Below are 21,822 nucleotides of genomic sequence, written 5' to 3'. Positions count from 1 at the left end.
CTGACCGGTTGACTCATATAAAAATGAACAAGGCCTGGATTGCCCCTGACTTCTCTACTCCACCAGAGGAAAGCGGCTGAACATAAAGGCACTCTAAATGTGGCTTTTATGGTGTATTGAATACACTGTATTCCCATGCACCCCTTCCACCACTAAAAAGGGCATATGGTTTAATCTCCCCTTTCTTGTCCTCATCCTCCTCCTCCATCATATCAACATGCTTATTAGGCTGCCCTCGCTCCTAATGTTTTAGAGGGTCAGCTTAGCAGCGGGCCCTCACCTATAATGTTTTTGAGGGTCACCAGCAGGCCCTCAACCATAATGTTTTAAGAGGTCAGCTCAACCGCAGGCCCTCCCCCACAAAAATTTTTAGATGGTCAGCTCAGCAGCAGGCCCTCGCCCACAAAATTATTTAGATGGTCAGCTCGGCAGCAGGACCTCGCCCACAATTTTTTTTTTTGATGGTCAGCTCGGCAGCAGGCCCTCACCCACAATTTTTTTTAGATGGTTAGCTCGGCAGCAGGCCCTCACCCCTAGTAGGCCATCAATCATAATTTTTCAAGGTTGTGTATGATGCCCTCCTTTATGTGTAATAAAGGGTGTATTGGAGTGCCGGTTCTTTGTAATTTTTGGCAGCCCTTTCCCTTAGTGCATAGGCTTTATGAGTGTAGGAGTCCCACTACATGAAGAATTTTACCACAATGTGAATGAGGCTCTCCTTAATATAATATACAGGTTGCATCGGAGTGCCTCTTCCTTGTAATTTTTGGCAGCACTTGCACTTTATATACAAGTAAATATACAGGAAAGAATGTTTCCTAACAATTTTTCCTCTAAAATCGATTTTATCTTCGGTTTGGTGCGTATTATTGTCAGTCTGTAAAAGTGGCGTACAACTCGGACAACATCGTTCCCAGCAGCGACCTGGGAGTCCAAGATGCATCCAGACATCCTCCCCATGCTGTTTCCGAACCATTTCAGTGGAGTTTCCATCAATTTCTGACCTTTTCCTGTGAACCAGACACCCTCCCCTCTTCAGAGCAGGGGGTGCCTGGATTAATGCCCGGGTTCTCCCATTGACTTCCATTGTGCTCGGTAGAGCACCCGAGCATCCCGAAGTGTTCTACTCAAGCACCCGAGCACTTTGCTGCTCGACTAACACTAATTACTATAATTATTATTATTTGCCAAATGCCAGAATAATGAGAGAGAGAGAGAATGTTTTAAGGCATTTGTATTACTTTCTGCAATGTCAAAAGTTTACATACACTAGGATTACTATGCCTTTAAACAATTCTGGACTGCCCATATGAAGATGTCATGTGTTTGGAAGCTTCTGTTAGGTTTGTTGGCAACATCTGAGTTAATTAGAGACACGCCTGTGGATGTATTTAAATGCACACCTGAAACACACAGTTTCTTTGTGTAGCATCATGGGAAAGTCTAAAGAAATCAGCCAAGATATCTGGAAGAGAAGTCTGGCTCAACCTTGGGTGCAATTTCAAGACACCTGAAGGTGCCTTGTTCATCTGCACAAACAATTATATGCAGGTACAAACAAGATGGGAAGCTCCAGCCATCATACCGCTCAGGAAGGAGACGGGTACTGTGTCCCAGAGATGAACGTGCTTTGGTCCAACATATGCATATCAACCCAAGAACAAAAGCAAAAGACCTTGTGAAGATGATGGCGGAAGCTGGTAATATTGTGTTAATATCCACAGTGAAACGAGTACTGTATCAACATGGGCTGAAAGGCCACTCTGCCAGGAAGAAGCCATTACTCCAAAAGAATCATAAAAAAGACAGATTCATGATTGCAAATGCACATAGGAACAAAGACCTACATTTTTGGAGACATGTCCCCTGGTCTGATTAAACTATTGAACTTTTTAGCCATAATGACCACCATTATTGGGGTAAAAAGGGAGAAGCTTGGAAGCCTAAGAACCCCATCCCAACTGTGAAACACGGTGTGGCAGCATCATGTTGTGGGGTTGTTTAGCGGCAGGAGGGACAGGTGCACTTCACAAAATAGATGGCATCATGAGGAAAGAAGATGATGTGGAAATACTGAAGCAATATCTCAAGACATCAGCCAAAAAGGTAAAGCTTCGGCGGAAATTGGTCTTCCAAATGGACAATGACGTGAAGCATACTGCCAAACTGGTTACAAAGTGGCTTAAGAATAACAAAGTCAATTATTTGGAGTGGCCATCACAAAGCCCTGATCTCAATCCTATTAAAAAATGTATGGGCAAAGCTGAAAAGGCAGGTGCGAGCAAGGCGACCAACAAACATGGCTCAGTTACACCAGTTTTGTCAGGAGGAATGGGCCCAAATTCCAACCAACTATTGTGAGAAGCTTGTGGAAGGATATCCAAAACATTTGACCCAAGTCATACAGTTTAAGGGCAATGGTACCAAATATTAATGAAATGTATGTAAACTTTTGACTTTGCAGAAAGTAATAAAAATGCCTTAACATTCTCTCTCGCATTATTCTGGCATTTTGCAAATAATAATAATTATGGTAATTGACCAAAAACAGGCAAGGTTTATTCTGATTTCATGTCAGATATTGAGAAAAACATGCATATGTGTCTTTTTATATAGTGTAGATAAAATTCTGGTTTCAACTGTATTTATGCAGCTTAATTAAAATGAAACCCCCCACAGGAGTACAGGTGAAACCCCCTGTGGGCCCCAAGGCAAGGTGGGCCCCTAGTCTCCCACCCCCTGCACAAGTGGCATAAAACACAGTAGCCTTATTGCACTACATACATACAGTGAAATATTGGGACATTGACACAATTCTAACATTTTTGGCTCTATACACCACCACAATGGATTTGAAATGAAACGAACAAGATGTGGTTTAACTGCAGACTGTCAGCTTTAATTTGAGGGTATTTACATCCAAATCAGGTGAACGGTGCAGGAATTACAACAGTTTGCATATGTGCTTCCCACTTGTTAAGGGACCAAAAGTAATGGGACAGAATAATAATCATAACTGCTGAGCTCACCGATGCGTCTTCTTTTTAAAAATGTTCCAAATAGTTTTTTGGCCACGCCTAATGTTTTTGCCATCTCTCTGATGGGTTTGTTTTGTTTTTTCAGCCTAATGATGGCTTGCTTTACTGATAGTGACAGCTCTTTGGATCTCATCTTGAGAGTTGACAGAAACAAATTCCAAATACAAATAGCACACTTGAAATGAACTCTGGACCTTTTACCTGCTCATTGTAATTGGGATAAGGAGGAAATAACACACACCTGGCCATGGAGCAACTGAGAATCCAATTGTCCCATTACTTTTGGTCCCTTAACAAGTGGGATGAAAATATGCAAACTGTTGTAATTCCTACACCGTTCACCTGATTTGGATGTAAATACCCTCAAATTAAAGCTGACAGTCTGCAGTTAAAGCACATCTTGTTTGTTTCATTTCAAATCCATTGTGGTGGTGTATAGAGCCAAAAATGTTAGAATTGTGTCGATGTCCCAATATTTATGGACCTGACTGTATATTCAATGTACAGCACCTCAACCACCTATGTTCTTATAAAAAAAACTTGATAGATTATTAAAGAAACTCCACAGTTTATTATTCTAGACACGATCAGAGCTGAAATGACTTCTAGGTATAGAGGAAAGCTACCAGTATCCTCTTTTCCCCAGGACCTACCTTCCCAAAGTTGCTTCAGGGACCCCCATATTCAATCATCTGGTAGCATCTTGCAGCTGTGTGAGCAGGTAATATTTGAATTTATCTGTACGGTGGGCCCCCAAAATAAATTTTACTGGTAGGCCCAAGGCACCCCAGTCCGACACTGCATATATATAGTGTATATATATATTGGTATTCAGGGACTGCTCATACGTTGCGCTCTTTATATATAGTTTAATATTTTTAGTTAATATAACACTCGTTTAATGTCTTTTTTTCTCTTTCTTGAGGGGTTTTGAAGCATCTCCCTCTGAGCACACATTTCCCTCTCCTAGAACCCTTTTTGATTTCCTTTTATTTTTAGTTACTTTCACAGGGAAGAATGATATGCTTGCAGTTAGAAAGCATTTCTCTTCTTATCGCCGATGGCCCAGCTTTTCTGGGTGATCCTTCTTTTTTCCGTTTCACAGGATGACAAGATGCAACAGACTTCACAGCCAACAATAACAGCCATTAACATCCATATATCTGTGTTATGTTTACTCGTCGGTCCAGTCTGAGCAATGTTCTGATAGATTCATTTTAAAGACCTAATTCCTTTTTATCCTACAAAGCTTTTTATAGACATTATATCAGTAGTAGTGTAATAGTGTGAGCAGACGTTGCCTAAATTGCTACCTTCTGTGTAAGAGGATTCATTAAATAGAGCTTAGACTGTGAAAACAATTTCAAGTAATCTTTTATTTTGCCCCTGAGTATGAAGGGATCATAGGAAGAGGATGGTGGGATATTCAGGCTGCTCTGTAAAAGTAAAGTGGACTGGTTATGTTGGTATAAGGTTTATTCTGTTGTTTATGTCATTGCTTATAATGGAAGCCATGATGCTGTGACAAATCTGTTTAAAAGCAGACCTAAGCTGATAATGAAGGATCCTAAAGGCTCCCATACACATTAGTGTGTAGACAAGTTCAGCCAACAGTCTAAATGTGTTTGAGGAGCTCCAAACTTTCCACCAAAAGATGTCAGGGGTGAGAAGGATCGGACAAAGTGAATAACTTCACCCAATCCTTTTTTCCTCCCAGGAGACAAGCCAATGATATGCAGTGTCTGTCCCTTTTCTCATGATCGGCAGGGACCCCAATCTGTTGACAATCCTTGTTTTGAATGGAGCGGTGGTCACGCATGCACACTGCTGCTCCATCAACACTATGGGACTGACAGAGATAGCAAAGTACAACCACTAGTTCTACAGAGTTGAATGGGGAGATGGTATACATGCATGACTGCCACTCCATTCACTGGGGAACATTCTCATGATTGGGGAGTGGGGCCCTGAGCAGTTGGACCACCAATGATCAGACACTTATCTGCTACCTTATGGATAGGGGATACGTCTTTGTAATGGGACAGTCCCTTTAAGGACTAGTATTATTTTTTCCCTATGTGTTCCAGCAGTCATAACTTTTAATTTTTTTCTTCAATGTAGCTTTATGAGAACTTGAATTTTTTGGGACATGTCGTTTTTATAGGATTTATTTTGGGTACATATAGGGCATTACATAACTTTTGTAAAAAAATATAATAATTTGGGGGGTGTTAAAAATGAAGCAATTTCAACATTGTTTTGTGGGCTTTATTTATGACATGAACAGTTATTGTTAGGGTTGGGCGAGCATGCTCGGCCAAACACCATTTTGACTCGAGCATCGCGATGTTCAGCCGAACATCGCGTGTGCTCGAGCGCGATGATCGAGTTTCCTCCCTGCACGTTTGTTGGCTGCTACTGGCACTCACTGTAATGCCGAGCCATGTTGGTTACTGGCATTACAGTGATTGGCTGGCCGGAAAGCGTCATCGGGTGCTATATAGCACCCAACGAAACGTGGTTCAGCTCAGTCTTAGTCAGGGAGAGCTGCAGCAAAAAGGACGGATAGTGTAGGGACAGGAATTGTTTTTTTTTATTTTTAGGCAGGGTTTAGTCTTGAAAGGTGTTAGAGACCCAAAAGTCCTTTTAAGGACTATTGTTTTATCTGGCTGCAATATATATTATTAGCCAACCTGCGCTAAATTGCGTGCAATTGTTTGGCCGCTGCTGACAGTGACAAAACCTCTACTACATCTGTTGTGTTACATTTGTGCATCCTAAATATCTGTCACATTCAGTGCAATTGTTTGGCCACTGGTGACAGCGACATTACCTGCGCCACATCTCCTGTATAACGTTTGAGCATCCTAAATATCTGTGACATTCAGTGTAATTTTTTCTTAGCCGCTGGTGAAAGTGACATTACCTGAGCTACATCTCCTGTATAACATTTGCGCATCCTAAATGTCTTTGATATTCAGTGTAATTTCTTCGCCGCTGGTGACAGCGACATTACCTGCGCTACATCTGTATAACGTTTGCGCATCCTAAATACCTGTAACATTCAGTGTCATTTTTTCGCCGCTGGTGACAGCGACATTACCTGCGCTACATCTCCTGTATAACGTTTGCACATCCTAAATATCTTTGACATTCTGTGTCATTTTTTTCGTATAGATCAGCAGCAGGCCCTCACCCCTAATGTTTTTGAGGGTCACCAGCAGGCCATCAATCATAATTTTTCAAGGTTGTGTATGATGCCCTCCTTTATGTGTAATAAAGGGTGTATTGGAGTGTCGGTTCCTTGTAATTTTTGGCAGCCCTTTCACTTACTGCATAGGCTTTATGAGTGTAGGAGTCCCACTACCTGAACAATTGTACCACAATGTGAATGAGGCCCTCCTTTATGTGATATACAGGTTGTATCAGAGTGCCTATTCCTTGTAATTTTTGGCAGCACTTGCACTTTATATACAAGTAAATATATAGGAAAGAATGTTTCCTAACAATTTTTCCTCTAAAATCAATTTTATATTTGGTTTTGTGCGTATTATTGTCAGTCTGTAAAAGTGGCGTACTACTCAGATAACATCGTTCCCAGCAGCGACCTGGGAGTCCAAGATGCATCCAGACATCCTCCCCATGCTGTTCCCGAACCATTTCAGTGGTGTTTCCATCAATTTCTGACTTTTTCCTGTGAACCAGACACCCTCCCATCTTCAGGGCAGGGGGTGCCTGGTTTATTGCTCTGGTTCTTCCATTGACTTCCATTGTGCTCTGGTGCTCTGTAGAGCACCCGAGCATCCCAAAGTTTTCTACTCGAGCACCAGAGCACCCGAGCACTTTGGTGCTCGATCACCATTAGTTATTGTGTAAACCCATACAAGGACAGGTGGTAAGCCTGTGAGCCTCCCCTCCACCCTGCCTGCTCGTCCCCTTCGAGCACCCCTCCTCTTCCAAACAGGCTGAAATGAGTGCTGCAATGCAAGTACAGTACAGTATGCAACTCACTGCAACCTACTTTAATTCAGGCTGTGACAGCCACATTCTATCTATCTAATTATCTATCTCCTATCTATCTATATATCTATCTCATATCTATCTCTTTCTCTGTTCTCTAGTCTCTCATATATATCACTTTCTTCATTCTATTCTATGTCAGTCTGTCCATCTTTCTATCTCATATCTATTTCTTTCTCTATTCTATCTCATATACAGTCAGGTCCATAAATATTGGGACATCAACACAATTCTAAAATTTTGGTTCTATACACCACCACAATGGATTTGAAATGAAACAAACAAGATGTGCTTTAACTGCAGACTGACAGCTTTAATTTGAAGGTATTTACATCCAAATCAGATGAACGGCGTAGGAATTACATAGGGTGAGAAACTAACCCGCGGTAGCTTATAACTAGGCTGAAACACTGACGTGGGGATTCGTGATCGAGATACAAGATAGCACAAGATTAAATTATATATTTAATCGCCTTAAGGGCACACTAGATATAACACTATACACACAGAGAATATATACAGTGGTCTGAGGTTACAAATACAGGTGATATAGGTACAACAGGGTTAAGCAGAGCAAAAGTCAGTTACCGGGTAAGATGAAAGTTCCTTTGGGTTATAATGGTGGAATAGTCCTTGGCTTCAGTCACATGGGGGCAGTGAGGTCAGCTGGTTCCCGATCTCTCCAAACACATTGGCACGATGTGACCTCTTCAGAAAAGACGCCGCCAGCTGGCTTGCATGGGCTTATGACCTGTAGCCGGCCGCTCCCCTCCCCGCCTATGGGTAGGGTCCACCCCTCTTTCTCTGGTGCTGGCAGCAAATGACCCATAAAACCCCTTAGGGCTCATAGCCCCAGACCAGAATGTTGCAGGAAGATGGTTCCGGGCCCAATTGATCCGCCTGGGTTCCGGCTACAACTAGAGTCCAAACATGGTGCCGCTATGTGGTTTCTGTGGGGAGATATGTATTTCTCCCTTGCTGGGCATCCTAGCCTCAAGCCAGGACCACGTGGACGTTTGGCTTTGCCCTAGGATCACAAAAAGATAACCAAATTATGCCTGGGATGGACGGACGGTTCATAATTTCTTATGAAATGTAGGTGCCAACATGTCTGGGAGGTAACATTGATCCTGGGCAAGGGCTGAGACCTCCTGCTGGGGGTTTTCCTGCAGGATTTAGCTTGCCTCCAAATTGGCTGGTTGAGGTGTGACTTTATCCACCTGGGCCTCCTTGAAGCCTGGACCCCTGGGGCTTTCATCCTTGCTAGCTGACTGGGGGTGGGAACATATTTTGCATGTACACTGACTGTGTACATGCCAAAGGGTGAATTAAATGACAATCAGGGCTGCCAATAAATGATAATCCCTATTCCTCACAATTCTGTTCTATCTATCTATGTCTGTCTGTCAATCTTCTATCTACCTATCTAAATATCTATCTCAAATCTATATTGTATTTAATATATATATAACTTTATACATTCTGTTCTAGCTATCTATGTCTGTCTGTCAGTCTGTCTATCTATCTTCTAGCTACCTATCTAAATATCTATCTATCAATCGATCTATCTAGCTATCTCGCAACAGCACCAGACAGATGAGGGAGGCTCAAACATGGCTTATGGTTGCTATGGCAGCTGGAGGGCTAAACAATGTCTCCACGGGTCTGTTATATACATATGCCTATTAGACTGTGTTGGAGTTGGGTCTAATAGGCTGCTTGTCAGTAGTATACTAACTGGCAGACATAAGGACTAGCAGTGTACAGTATAGCAGTATATATGGGTTCAAAGAATCTCTTGTTTAAATACCTTTGTGGGACTAATAAATATAGTAAAATAAATATTTTAAAATGTTTTTAGTTAATTTTTATTTATTTTTATTCCTATGAGACTGTCATCGAGGCTTCCATAGGTATACATATAGAGACTAGCTTCCTGTCCACACATAAGATGCTGTGTTATTTGGAGTCAGTGTGCTAAGGTAATAAAACATAATAAACAATATATTTGGTATTGTCATAATCATACTGACTAGCACGTCCGTAGAATAGGTCCGGAAACGTTCCGCAACATTGCGGAATGGATCCAGACCCATTCATTCTCTATGGGGCTGGAAGAGATGCGGGCAGCACACAGTGTGCTGTCCGCATCCGCATTTCCGGAGCACGGCTCCCGAAAAAAAATAGAACATGCCTTATTTTTGTCCGCCATAGCGGACAAGAATAGGCAGTTCTATGGGGGTGCCGGCCGGGTGTATTGCAGATTCGCAATTTGTGGATCCGCAATACACTACGGACGTGTGAATGGACCCTAAGGGTGACATGTTATTTATGCCTCACAGTGAAGATCGACAACTTTATAAAGCAAATACAATGGTGGACTTTTGGTCCATTGCTCTAGAGAGAAGTAATACAAGTTAATCTATCAAGTTGTACCCCAAAATGGTGCCATTGAAAAATAGAAGGCATTCTACCAATAAGCAAGCCCTCATACAGTTATGTCAATGGAAAAATAAGTGTTAGAGCTCTTGGAATGCATTGATTTAAAACAGAAAATGCTTCTTCCTAAAGGCCCCAAATATGTTGGACCTGAAGGGGTTAAGGGATTATCCAGACACCGCTGGCCAGTGATCAGAATTAGATAAAGCAGAGCACTGGCCATGGATTATGTGAACAATAACATTTATGGGATGAATTTGATTTTCAGAAGATTTGTTTTACAGAAGGTTTTTTTTCCCTTAAGGGACTCTTAGCAGTCTTGACCATTCTAAACTGATGAGGGCACTGCGGCCTGGGGACATCAGGAGTAGTGTACCCCGGCCGGGACTTCACTGTGAAGTACTCTCTGAATTGAGCTCTTTTAGAGCCCCTCCCCTCTGCTCTGAGTGACAGCTGGAGAATCCAACCAGGAGACCACTTCAGCTGTCAATCAGAACAGAGGGAAGGGATTGTGAAGCAGCTCATTGCAGAGAGCATTTGACAGTGAAGCTACCTACCCAGTGCTGTCAGCAGCTTAGCATGGTCAAAACTGATGACAGTCACTTTAAACCTGGATAAATCTTCATGACCTATTCTTAGTATAGTGCAAAAAATAAAGTAAGGCCAGCACCTCCAAACAACATGAAATAAAGTATAAGCGCATACTTCCATAGCTGTAATACAAAAGCAAACACTACTCATGGAAACATGGACAAACGTGGAACACTGCTACTGGAAAAATGGATAAATCTGAATTTCATTGCTGCTTCACTTACTATATGAAAATTAGAAGCTCGTTGTGCATATTATTGATCAAAATTGTGTTGGGGCCGTCTACCAGCTACAAGGTGGCTTCCAACAGACGGGGCCTATACTAAGAAACTTGCCTCTCCTGGGCCTAAGTCTTAGGATAGGTGATAAATATCAAACCAGTAGGTGTCTGACACTCGGCACCCCCACTGTTCAGCTGTTTGAAGAGACCGCAGCACTCCGTTAAGTACAGAGGCCTCTTCCTAGGCCAGTGATGTCACGTCCATTGGTCACATGAACAGGTCTGGCCTGTAATACCAAGCATAGGCACTTCACAAGTTTTGAAAAAATTTGGCATTTGGTTTTTGACAAGAAATTCGATTTAGTTATGAATTACTTTGTCACAACTCGCTTTCCATTGTATGAAGTGGGCGCAATGATGGTCATTTAACCTCGCAGCTCAGTCCCATTCAAGTGAACAGGCCTGGGTTGTAATACCAAGCATAGCCACTTTACACTGTGCAGTGCTGTGCTTGCTATCTGGTAGGAAGGCCTTTCAAACAACTGATCAGCGGGGGCGCAGGGAGTCAGACTCCCCCCTGATCTGATATTGATGGCCTCACCATTGTATGCCGTTAGTGACTATTTTCTAGACAATAAATTGGTTTGCGTTCTTCATAAAGAATAATATATTGTATGTTGAATCATTTATACACACTAAACTGAGGAAGTGTGCTCATGTCACTGCTCGTGATTTATCATCATTAAAATAGAACAATGTGTTCTATAATCTTGTAAATTAAACATGCTGTTAACACTAGTGGGAGTTGGGAGCTGATGGAATTTAGTCGGTGTCTGAGCCTGTATATCAAAATAGGAGATTTGGTGGCAGTATGAGATGTTTGCTGCTACTGCTGCAATAGACAGAGTGGAGGATGGGAGTGGTAGTGGCTCTGGCTGCAACAGTTATTCACAGTGGCAATCTTCACACTAATGCTCCCTAGGGCTGGGCAGTGACAGGAGGGCACACCCTTTCTCCCCTCGGGGGACACTCTGACCTCGGGGCTCAGGATTAAGATACAGCTGGCAAGAAGCATGTCACAGTGTGTTAGCAATGTTCCTCTCATTGCAGTAAAGTCTCCATCAGCCTTAAACAACAAATACTAACTGGCTGACTCCAATGCTTGGCCATGCAGATTCTGGACCTTCTAGTTCTTTCCTTCTGTCTCTTTTCTGGACTACTGTAAAGTAGAGATGGCTTTCTTGATGCAAAGCTCCAATGAGTGAGCACATGTTCTCACTTCCTCAGCTAACACACACTCTACAGTGACACTGATTGAACTTGGGGCAAACCTAAGTCCATCACTTCCTAGGTCAGAGTCAGGATTGTTAACCCTAAATTATCTATACAAAACTATTTGGGTAACATATTTGATCATTATATAACATTTAGATAACAAGAAACAGTTTTGCAATTACCCTAGTCTGGGGGTTGACATTTTGCCCACACAGTGACCATGTGGTGTGAAATAAGGTGAATAAAGAAGATGTTGATTTTTCTAGGCATAATTCTATTGGCAATTATCACTGTTTATACTTTATACAGCCTGTCTTACTACTGTCAGTAGTGCTAACAGAATGAAAAGCTTGTGGCACTGTCGGGTACATGCTAAATGTGAACATCTATCCGAGATAATGACAGAATGACAGTCTATTACAGCAATATCCCTGACGTTTTGTAACTGAAAGTTAAAGGAAGCCTGTCAGGCTGAACATGATGTCTGATCTCCAGGTAGCATGTTATAGAGAAGGAGGAGCCTTTACTGATATAGAGTATTGTGGGAAAAGATCCAGTATAACTTGTATTCATGTAATCTATCTATCTAGTGTCTGTCATCTATCAATCTAATGTCTATCTATCATCTATGTATCATCTCCTATTTATAGTTTGGTGGACAAAAAAAGACCAAACCTCCTCAATTAGACAGACTTTAGATTAGATTTTATACCAATTTTGATGGCAACATTTTGATCAGATGGAATCAAATTTGAGAACCCCTAGAAATTAGGAAAAAAAAGCCCTGGCACCCATACCCCCAAAGGCCAATCTTTGGTTTCTAATATGGCACTATGATTTCATTTTAACTATTTGAAAGGGTAGTAATAACTAATCATTTCTAAGAAGATTACATCTATTTCTATTACTAAGGTAGTAGATGTTCATCAACCAGACCCTCCCCATAAAGGTATTTTCTTTCTGTGTCCGTTCCATTTTTTTTTGCAGACCGTATGCAGAACCATACATTTTAATGGGTCCGCAAAAAAAAACTGAAGTTTTTACTCTGTGTGCATTCTGTTTCCATATGTCCGTGTGTCCATTCCGCAATAAAATAGAACATGTCCTATTATTTTCATCTGTATTTTTTGAGGATCTGTTTTGTGCATGAGCCCCAACTCACAGGACAAGCTCACAGCAATGGATGCTACTCACCTGACCCCCTTTCCCAAAGGAAAAACACATTATTATCATTTGCTTTTTTCCTTTATGAATTCATTTCTTTTGATTGTATTATTTTTTATGTAAGCTACTAGAATGGGGACTCACTATAGTATCAAATTCAAGACATCATACAATTGTATCTGCCACTCCACCAGACTTCCAACTTGTGTCTAGAAGTCAGTGTTTAATGGCAGAAGAGGGTCCATATGCAGTAACATTAAATGGGCCCATGCTCTCTAGTAGCTCATCATGGAGAAATCCTCGAACAATCCGCCTGTACAGTATTGGGGAGCCATGAAATGCATTAGCTCAGAAAGCCACTTCTAGGCAGCAGTCGTCCCTCCTACATACTGGTTGCACATATGGTACGTCCGCACCTGCTGTAAATGATAGTAACTTTGATTTTTGCAGAGCTGAGATGCATACATTGGAAAGAGAGAGGGGTGAACTACTGAAGGATTTGAGGCTATCAGAGAGTCGAAGTAACCAGTCCCGTGACCAGGACCATCAGGGAAAGTTGTATTCCTTGCTGGAACAGAAGGATGAGTTGGAAGAGCAGCTGGCCTCTGAGAAGCAAACAATTGCTGATCTGGATCAAGAGGTATAAAAAAGAAACTTCTAGTAACATAGTAAGGTTGAAAAAAGGTTCAGCATGTTCTCTGGCAATGTTGATTCAATGGCAGGCAAAAGCCCCAGTATGAGGGAGAAGACATTTTTGCTCATTCCTTCCTAACTCCATATGGCAGGATATCTGAATAAATCATTGGATCAACTACCCTTCTACAGAAATCTAGTCAATAACAGTCAATAGTAATCAATAACTTGCAATATTATTACACTGAAGAAATGCATCAGGTCCCTTTTGAACTCACTATGCCAACTTCCTCTGGTAGAGAGCTTCATAATCTCATTGCTCGTACAGTAAAGAATCTCCTTTCTTGATGTAGGAACCTTTTTTACTGTAGACTTCCGGAATTCCCTCCTGTTATTTAGATAATGGAGACTAAATATATTTAGACAGATCTCTGGTACTGACCTTTTGTATATGCAGCGGTCCCTCAAGATACAATGGTCCCAGGATACAATATTACAAGATACAATGGTCCCAGGATACAATATTACAAGATACAATGGTCCCAGGATACAATATTACAAGATACAATGGTCTTTTCTGGGTCATCGCAGGTTAAAACTACTGTGGACACCATAAAATGCCTGAATTAATACTGTAATTTGAGGGAGGACTGTATGTAGTTATTAGGTCACCCTTTAACCAGCTATTTTTCTAATTAATCTTTCATGGTAGTGAAGGGTTAAAGCTACACTAAATCACAAAATTGAAGAATATTAATGTATGGTCTCATGTTATGTGACTTTGACCTCAGTACCAGGTTCTGGTAATGCTATGACATCTCTGGTACCATTAGTGCACACAATTTCTACAGCTGCCAACAGCTGGAGAGCCACATGCAGGTTGCCTAAAAATCACAACTGCCTCCCTTGGAGAGGTCATTACAAGGTCACAAAAATATCCTAAAAAGAGCAGAGCCAAATACTGATCAATGTGGTACCCCACTAGAAACAGTAATGCAATCTGAGTATTAATATTTTTATTGTATTTATTGTACCAATATGTGTCAGTGCGGCAAAAAGATTATTTTGTATCCTTAAAGGGGTTTTCCGCAAATTCTTATTAATTATTTACTTATGGTGTGTATGACCTATTGAAAGACTTATACTTACCTGCTCCAGTCCTGCGCTCTGGCTCTTGTTCATCCATCTTCAGGACCAGGCTTGTTTTGCACCACTGCAGCCAATGGTTGACTTCAGTGGTGATGTTCCCCAAGTGGCACGTGACCCAGTGGTAATGTACCACTTAGGGACATGTCACTGCTGAAGTCATTAACTGCAGTGGCACAGACATTGATACCCCGGCCAGAAGTAAACAAGGCAGGGATAAGAAGATGGACAAATGGGCATCAGGTAGTAGGATCGGAACGGCGGGGAGCAGGTAAGTATGAGTTTTTCATTAGGTCATACACACTAGGAGCCATAAGTAAATAGAAAACCCCTTTAACCACTTACCGTCACGCTAACGCCGAAAGGCGTCATTTCTGCGGCGCTCCCAGGTCACACTAACGCCAATAGGCGTCATCTCGCGTGAGCCGAGATTTCCTGTGAACGCGCGCACACAGGCGCGCGCGCTCACAGGAACGGAAGGTAAGAGAGTTGATCTCCAGCCTGCCAGCGGCGATCGTTCGCTGGCAGGCTGGAGATGTGTTTTTTTTAACCCTAACAGGTATATTAGACGCTGTTTTGATAACAGCGTCTAAATACCTGCTACCTGGTCCTCTGGTGGTCCCCTTTGTTTGGATCGACCACCAGAGGACACAGGTAGCTCAGTAAAGTAGCACCAAGCACCACTACACTACACTACACCCCCCCCCCCCCGTCACTTATTAACCCCTTACTAGCCCCTGATCACCCCTGATCACCCCATATAGACTCCCTGATCACTCCCCTGTCATTGATTACCCCCCTGTCATTGATCACACCCCTGTAAAGCTCCATTCAGATGTCCGCATGATTTTTACGGATCCACTGATAGATGGATCGGATCTGCAAAACACATACAGGCGTCTCCCTGGAGCCTTCCAGGGGGGGTGATCACCCCATATAGACTCCCTGATCACCCCCCTGTCATTGATCACCCCCCCCTGTCAGGCTGCATTCAGATGTCCGTATGATTTTTACGGATCCACTGATAGATGGATCGGATCCGCAAAACGCACACGGACGTCTGAATGGAGCCTTACAGGGGCGTGATCAATGACTGTGGTGATCACCCCCATATAGACTCCCTGATCACCCCCTGTCATGATTACACCCCTGTCATTGATCACACCCTGTAAAGCTCCATTCAGACGTCCGCATGATTTTACGGATCCACTGATAGATGGATCGGATCCGCAAAACACATACAGGCGTCTCCCTGGAGCCTTCAGGGGGGGTGATCACCCCATATAGACTCCCTGATCACCCCCCTGTCATTGATCACCCCCCCTGTCAGGCTGCATTCAGATGTCCGTATGATTTTTACGGATCCACGGATACATGGATCAGATCCGCAAAACACATACGGACATCTGAATGGAGCCTTACAGGGGCATGATCAATGACTGTGGTGATCACCCCATATAGACTCCCTGATCACCCCCCTGTCATTGATTACCCCCCTGTCATTGATTACCCCCTTGTCATTGATCACCCCCCTGTCATTGATCACCCCTCTGTAAGGCTCCATTCAGACATTTTTTTGGCCCAAGTTAGTGGAATTTTTTTTTTTTTTCTTACAAAGTCTCATATTCCACTAACTTGTGTCAAAAAATAAAATCTCACATGAACTCACCATACCCCTCACGGAATCCAAATGCGTAAAATTTTTTAGACATTTATATTCCAGACTTCTTCTCACGCTTTAGGGCCCCTAGAATGCCAGGGCAGTATAAATACCCTATAGTGACCCATTTCGGAAGAAGACACCCCCAGGTATTCCGTGAGGGGCATATTGAGTCCATGAAAGATTGAAATTTTTGTCCCAAGTTAGCGGAAAGGGAGACTTTGTGAGAAAAAAATTAAAAATATCAATTTCCGCTAACTTGTGCCAAAAAACAAAATTTCTATGAACTCGCCATGCCCCTCATTGAATACCTTGGGGTGTCTTATTTCCAAAATGGGGTCACATGTGGGGTATTTATACTGCCCTGGCATTCTAGGGGCCCCAAAGCATGAGAAGAAGTCTGGTATCCAAATGTCTAAAAATGCCCTCCTAAAAGGAATTTGGGCACCTTTGCGCATCTAGGCTGCAAAAAAGTGTCACACATCTGGTATCGCCGTACTCAGGAGAAGTTGGGGAATGTGTTTTGGGGTGTCATTTTACATATACCCATGCTGGGTGAGATAAATATCTTGGTCAAATGCCAACTTTGTATAAAAAAATGGGAAAAGTTGTCTTTTGCCAAGATATTTCTCTCACCCAGCATGGGTATATGTAAAATGACACCCCAAAACACATTCCCAACTTCTCCCGAGTACGGAGATACCACATGTGTGACACTTTTTTGCAGCCTAGGTGGGCAAAGGGGCCCATATTCCAAAGAGCACCTTTCGGATTTCACAGGTCATTTACCTACTTACCACACATTAGGGCCCCTGGAAAATGCCAGGGCAGTATAACTACCCCACAAGTGACCTCATTTTGGAAAGAAGACACCCCAAGGTATTCTGTGAGGGGCATGGCGAGTTCCTAGAATTTTTTATTTTTTGTCACAAGTTAGTGGAAAATGATGATTTTTTTTCATGCAAAGTCTCATATTCCACTAACTTGTGACAAAAAATAAAAAGTTCCATGAACTCACTATGCCCATCAGCGAATACCTTGGGGTCTCTTCTTTCCAAAATGGGGTCACTTGTGGGGTAGTTCTACTGCCCTGGCATTCTAGGGGCCCAAATGTGTGGTAAGGAGTTTGAAATCAAATTCTGTAAAAAATGACCAGTGAAATCCGAAAGGTGCTCTTTGGAATATGGGCCCCTTTGCCCACCTAGGCTGCAAAAAAGTGTCACACCATCTGGTATCTCTGTATTCAGGAGAAGTTGAGGAATGTGTTTTGGGGTGTCTTTTTACATATACCCATGCTGGGTGAGATAAATATCTTGGTCAAATGCCAACTTTGTATAAAAAAATGGAAAAGTTGTCTTTTGCAAGATATTTCTCTCACCCAGCATGGGTATATGTAAAATAACACCCCAAAACACATTCCCCAACTTCTCCCGATTACGGAGATACCAGATGTGTGACACTTTTTTGCAGCCTAGGTGGGCAAAGGGGCCCATATTCAAAGAGCACCTTTCGGATTTCACAGGTCATTTACCTACTTACCACACATTAGGGCCCCTGGAAAATGCCAGGGCAGTATAACTACCCCACAAGTGACCCCATTTTGGAAAGAAGGACACCCAAGGTATTCCGTGAGGGGCATGGCGAGTTCCTAGAATTTTTTATTTTTTGTCACAAGTTAGTGGAAAATGATGATTTTTTTTTTTTTTTTTTTTCATACAAAGTCTCATATTCCACTAACTTGTGACAAAAAATAAAAACTTCCATGAACTCACTATGCCCATCAGCGAATACCTTGGGGTCTCTTCTTTCCAAAATGGGGTCACTTGTGGGGTAGTTATACTGCCCTGGCATTCTAGGGGCCCAAATGTGTGGTAAGGAGTTTGAAATCAAATTCTGTAAAAAATAACCAGTGAAATCCGAAAGGTGCTCTTTGGAATGTGGGCCCCTTTGCCCACCTAGGCTGCAAAAAAGTGTCACACATCTGGTATCTCCGTACTCAGGAGAAGTTGGGAATGTGTTTTGGGGTGTCATTTTACATATACCCATGCTGGGTGAGAGAAATATCTTGGCAAATGACAACTTTTCCCATTTTTTTATACAAAGTTGGCATTTGACCAAGATATTTATCTCACCCAGCATGGGTATATGTAAAAAGACACCCCAAAACACATTCCTCAACTTCTCCTGAATACAGAGATACCAGATGTGTGACACTTTTTTGCAGCCTAGGTGGGCAAAGGGGCCCATATTCCAAAGAGCACCTTTCGGATTTCACTGGTCATTTTTTACAGAATTTGATTTCAAACTCCTTACCACACATTTGGGCCCCTAGAATGCCAGGGCAGTAGAACTACCCCACAAGTGACCCCATTTTAGAAAGAAGAGACCCCAAGGTATTTCGTGATGGGCATAGTGAGTTCATAGAACTTTATATTTTTTGTCACAAGTTAGTGGAATATGAGACTTTGTAAGAAAAAAAAAATCATCATTTTCCGCTAACTTGTGACAAAAAATAAAAAGTTCTATGAACTCACTATGCCCATCAGCGAATACCTTAGGGTGTCTACTTCCCGAAATGGGGTCATTTGTGGGGTGTTTGTACTGTCTGGCCATTGTAGAACCTCAGGAAACATGACAGGTGCTCAGAAAGTCAGAGCTGCTTCGAAAAGCGGAAATTCACATTTTTGTACCATAGTTTGTAAACGCTATAACTTTTACCCAAACCATTTTTTTTTTTTACCCAAACATTTTTTTTTTATCAAAGACATGTAGAACAATAAATTTAGAGCAAAATTTATATATGGATCTCGTTTTTTTTTGCAAAATTTTACAACTGAAAGTGAAAAATGTCATTTTTTGCAAAAAAATCGTTAAATTTCGATTAATAACAAAAAAAGTAAAAATGTCAGCAGCAATGAAATACCACCAAATGAAAGCTCTATTAGTGAGAAGAAAAGGAGGTAAAATTCATTTGGGTGGTAAGTTGCATGACCGAGCAATAAACCGCTAAAGTTGTGGAGTGCCGATTTGTAAAAAAGGGCCTGGTCTTTAGGGGGGTATAAACCTGTGGTCCTTAAGTGGTTAATGGCTTAACCAGCACTGACAGGTAAGTAAAACAAATTGATGCAACATTATTTTTTTTAATTTAATATCAGTTTTTCATTTGGAAGAAAAAGAAATGTTTTTGTTTTTTTTTAGATAAAATCATGGGAAAAGAAAATCTCTAATCAAAGGAAACAAATAAGAGGGTCGTCCGGATCCGGATCTGCAAAGCAGAACAACCAGACTCAGAACAATGTTAAGGTGATGGAGAATCGCTTGGACCGGGTAAATATTATATATTTAAGTCATTTTCTTGTCTTTTTTCCCAGCATCACTACCATAGATAAAATCAGGGTGTGACGTTGTTTTCAGAGTTGCGATCTCTGGACATGGCTTTTGATTTTAAAGGGAATCTGTCACCTAATTTAACATATTAAACTGTTACCATTGCAATGTTCAATAAACTACCTTCATTCCATCAAGGGTCTTCTTTCTTTATTTCATGTTGTAATTAAGATAAAAAAGCGATTTTTCTGATATGCTAATCAAGCTTCAAGGTGCCAAGAGGGGCGTTATTCCTCTCCTCTAGAGCCCAGTAACGCCCCCCTGCCGTGCCCAGCCCGCCTTTATTTCAAGCCCAGCACGCCTCCTAAGAAATAAATTTCCTCCCCCAGCCGAGCCGAACGGCGCCGCCCCCTCCTCTACATCATATAATTTATTCAACAGACGAACCTTGCTTCATCTTTTCTTGCCCATCAAATCTCGCGCAGCCGCAGTATTGCCGACTGCCTGCGCCTGTCCGATCCTACGGCTCCTGACGGCAACAGCCTCAATAGTGTCACTGGGCATGCGCCGAGCCCAGTGATGTAATCAGAGCGCTGTTGCCCTCAGGAGCCGTAGGATCTGATAGGCACAGGCAGTCGGCGATACTGCGGCTGCACGAGATTTGATGGTCAAGAAAAGATGAAGCAAGGTTCGTCTGTTGAATAAATTATATGACGTAGCGGAGGGGGCGGTGCTGTTTGGCTTTACTGGGGGAGGAAATTTATTTATCAGGAGGCGTGTTGGGCTTGAAATAAAGGCGGGCTGGGCACTGCAGGGGGCATTACTGGGCTCTAGAGGAGAGGAATAACGCCCCTCTGGGCACCCTGAAGGTTCATTAGCATATCTGAAAAATCGCTTTTTTATCTAAATGACAACATGAATAAAAGAAAGAAGACACATGCTGGAATGAAGGTAGTTTATTGAACATTGCAATGGTAACAGCTTAATATGCTCAAACTAGGTGACAGATTCCCTTTAAGTAATGGAAGAGGGCCTTATTCAATGTAGCTCCCATCGCCTAGTTTGAAAAGCCTGAAGAAGGGTTTTTCTGTAGCGGTCTATAAGTATTGCACTTTTATCAGTTTAGGCTAGTTTCACATTTGTGGCTGAGCTCTCCGGTTCCGGCATTGCCAGATACTGTCTCCTGCCATCTGACCCATTGACTATAATGGGAACCGGCAGGGATCCGTCCGCTACCCAGCAAATATGCTTGGAATCGGCTGCACAAAAACCACTGCGCGTAAAGGTTTTTTTCTGGCTGATTCCCGGCATTCTACTGTAGAAACAAAGTAGCGGGTCCAGCACTGGGGTCTTAAATATGCCGCAACAGTCGGCCGGAGAGGATGGCCGCAGATATGCAAGTAGCCTTACCTACCTAGCTTCACCTACAGGAAAGGGTAACCTATGTCCCAGAGTGGTTATACAGTATATTTCCATAGCTCCAATAAATACATAAATCTCTGCCATATGGCATAAAGGGCAAGTCATATTAATGACATTATACTTGAAACAAGGACCTTGCAAGAAAGCTGGGTGTGACAGAACTGACACGAAGAGCCACCTGCAGCTTGGTGAATATCTGAATATCCACCTGCCACAGCAGAAAAAAGCAAATCATTACTACGCTAATGTAACAGATACAGGAAGTACAAAATAACTGGGTGGTAATTACAGACTTTATAACATGTGCGATAAGCACAAGCTGGGAAGTATAAATATTTCCCTGAGACTGAAAAATGCCATCCGTTTGCAGAGAATAATTACTTGCATCATATTTTTGACACTTCGAGTTAATGATTCATGAGATAATTATTTTCCTTTGAATATAGATTTGATCACAGCCTCGCTGAGCATAATTAGCATCTCACATATTTGTCATGCTTGCAACTAAATAGTTCTTAACTTTTATATTTTACACAGACCATGCAGGAGAAATTCTTATATTAAGTTTCTAAGTTATCGCGGACTGCAGTAGAGATGTCCCGAACTATTCGCCGGCGAACATATGCGATGTTCGGTCCGCCCCCTATTCGTCATCATTGAGTAAACTTTGACCCTGTACCTCACAGTCAGCAGACACATTCCAGCCAATCAGCATCATACCCTCCCTCCCAGACCCTCCCACCCCCTGGACAGCATCCATCTTAGATTCATTCTGAAGCTGCAGTGTTAGTGAGAGCAGGGACAGTGCAGCTGCTGCTGATCTAATAGGGAAATCGATAGCTAGGCCAGTGTTCTGTGTCCACTCCAGTCCTCAAAGACTCATCTGA

The 21,822-nt window shown here is 42.3% G+C and overlaps 1 protein-coding gene across 1 annotated transcript in view; it reads left to right on the top strand.

Annotated features, from left to right (window-relative positions):
• Positions 1-21,822, top strand: part of ODAD1 (outer dynein arm docking complex subunit 1) — a 179,116-nt gene that overhangs the window by 16,911 nt on the left and 140,383 nt on the right. Inside the window, exons 4-5 of the mRNA XM_040415604.1 lie at positions 13,198-13,387; positions 19,385-19,513. Of these exons, the coding sequence (XP_040271538.1) occupies positions 13,198-13,387; positions 19,385-19,513 (319 nt within the window). The remainder of the gene's footprint in view (positions 1-13,197; positions 13,388-19,384; positions 19,514-21,822) is intronic.

Source organism: Bufo bufo, chromosome 1 (genome assembly GCF_905171765.1).
Source record: "Bufo bufo chromosome 1, aBufBuf1.1, whole genome shotgun sequence".
Taxonomy (NCBI): Eukaryota; Metazoa; Chordata; class Amphibia; order Anura; family Bufonidae; genus Bufo; species Bufo bufo.
This window is presented reverse-complemented; position numbering and strand designations above follow the sequence as displayed.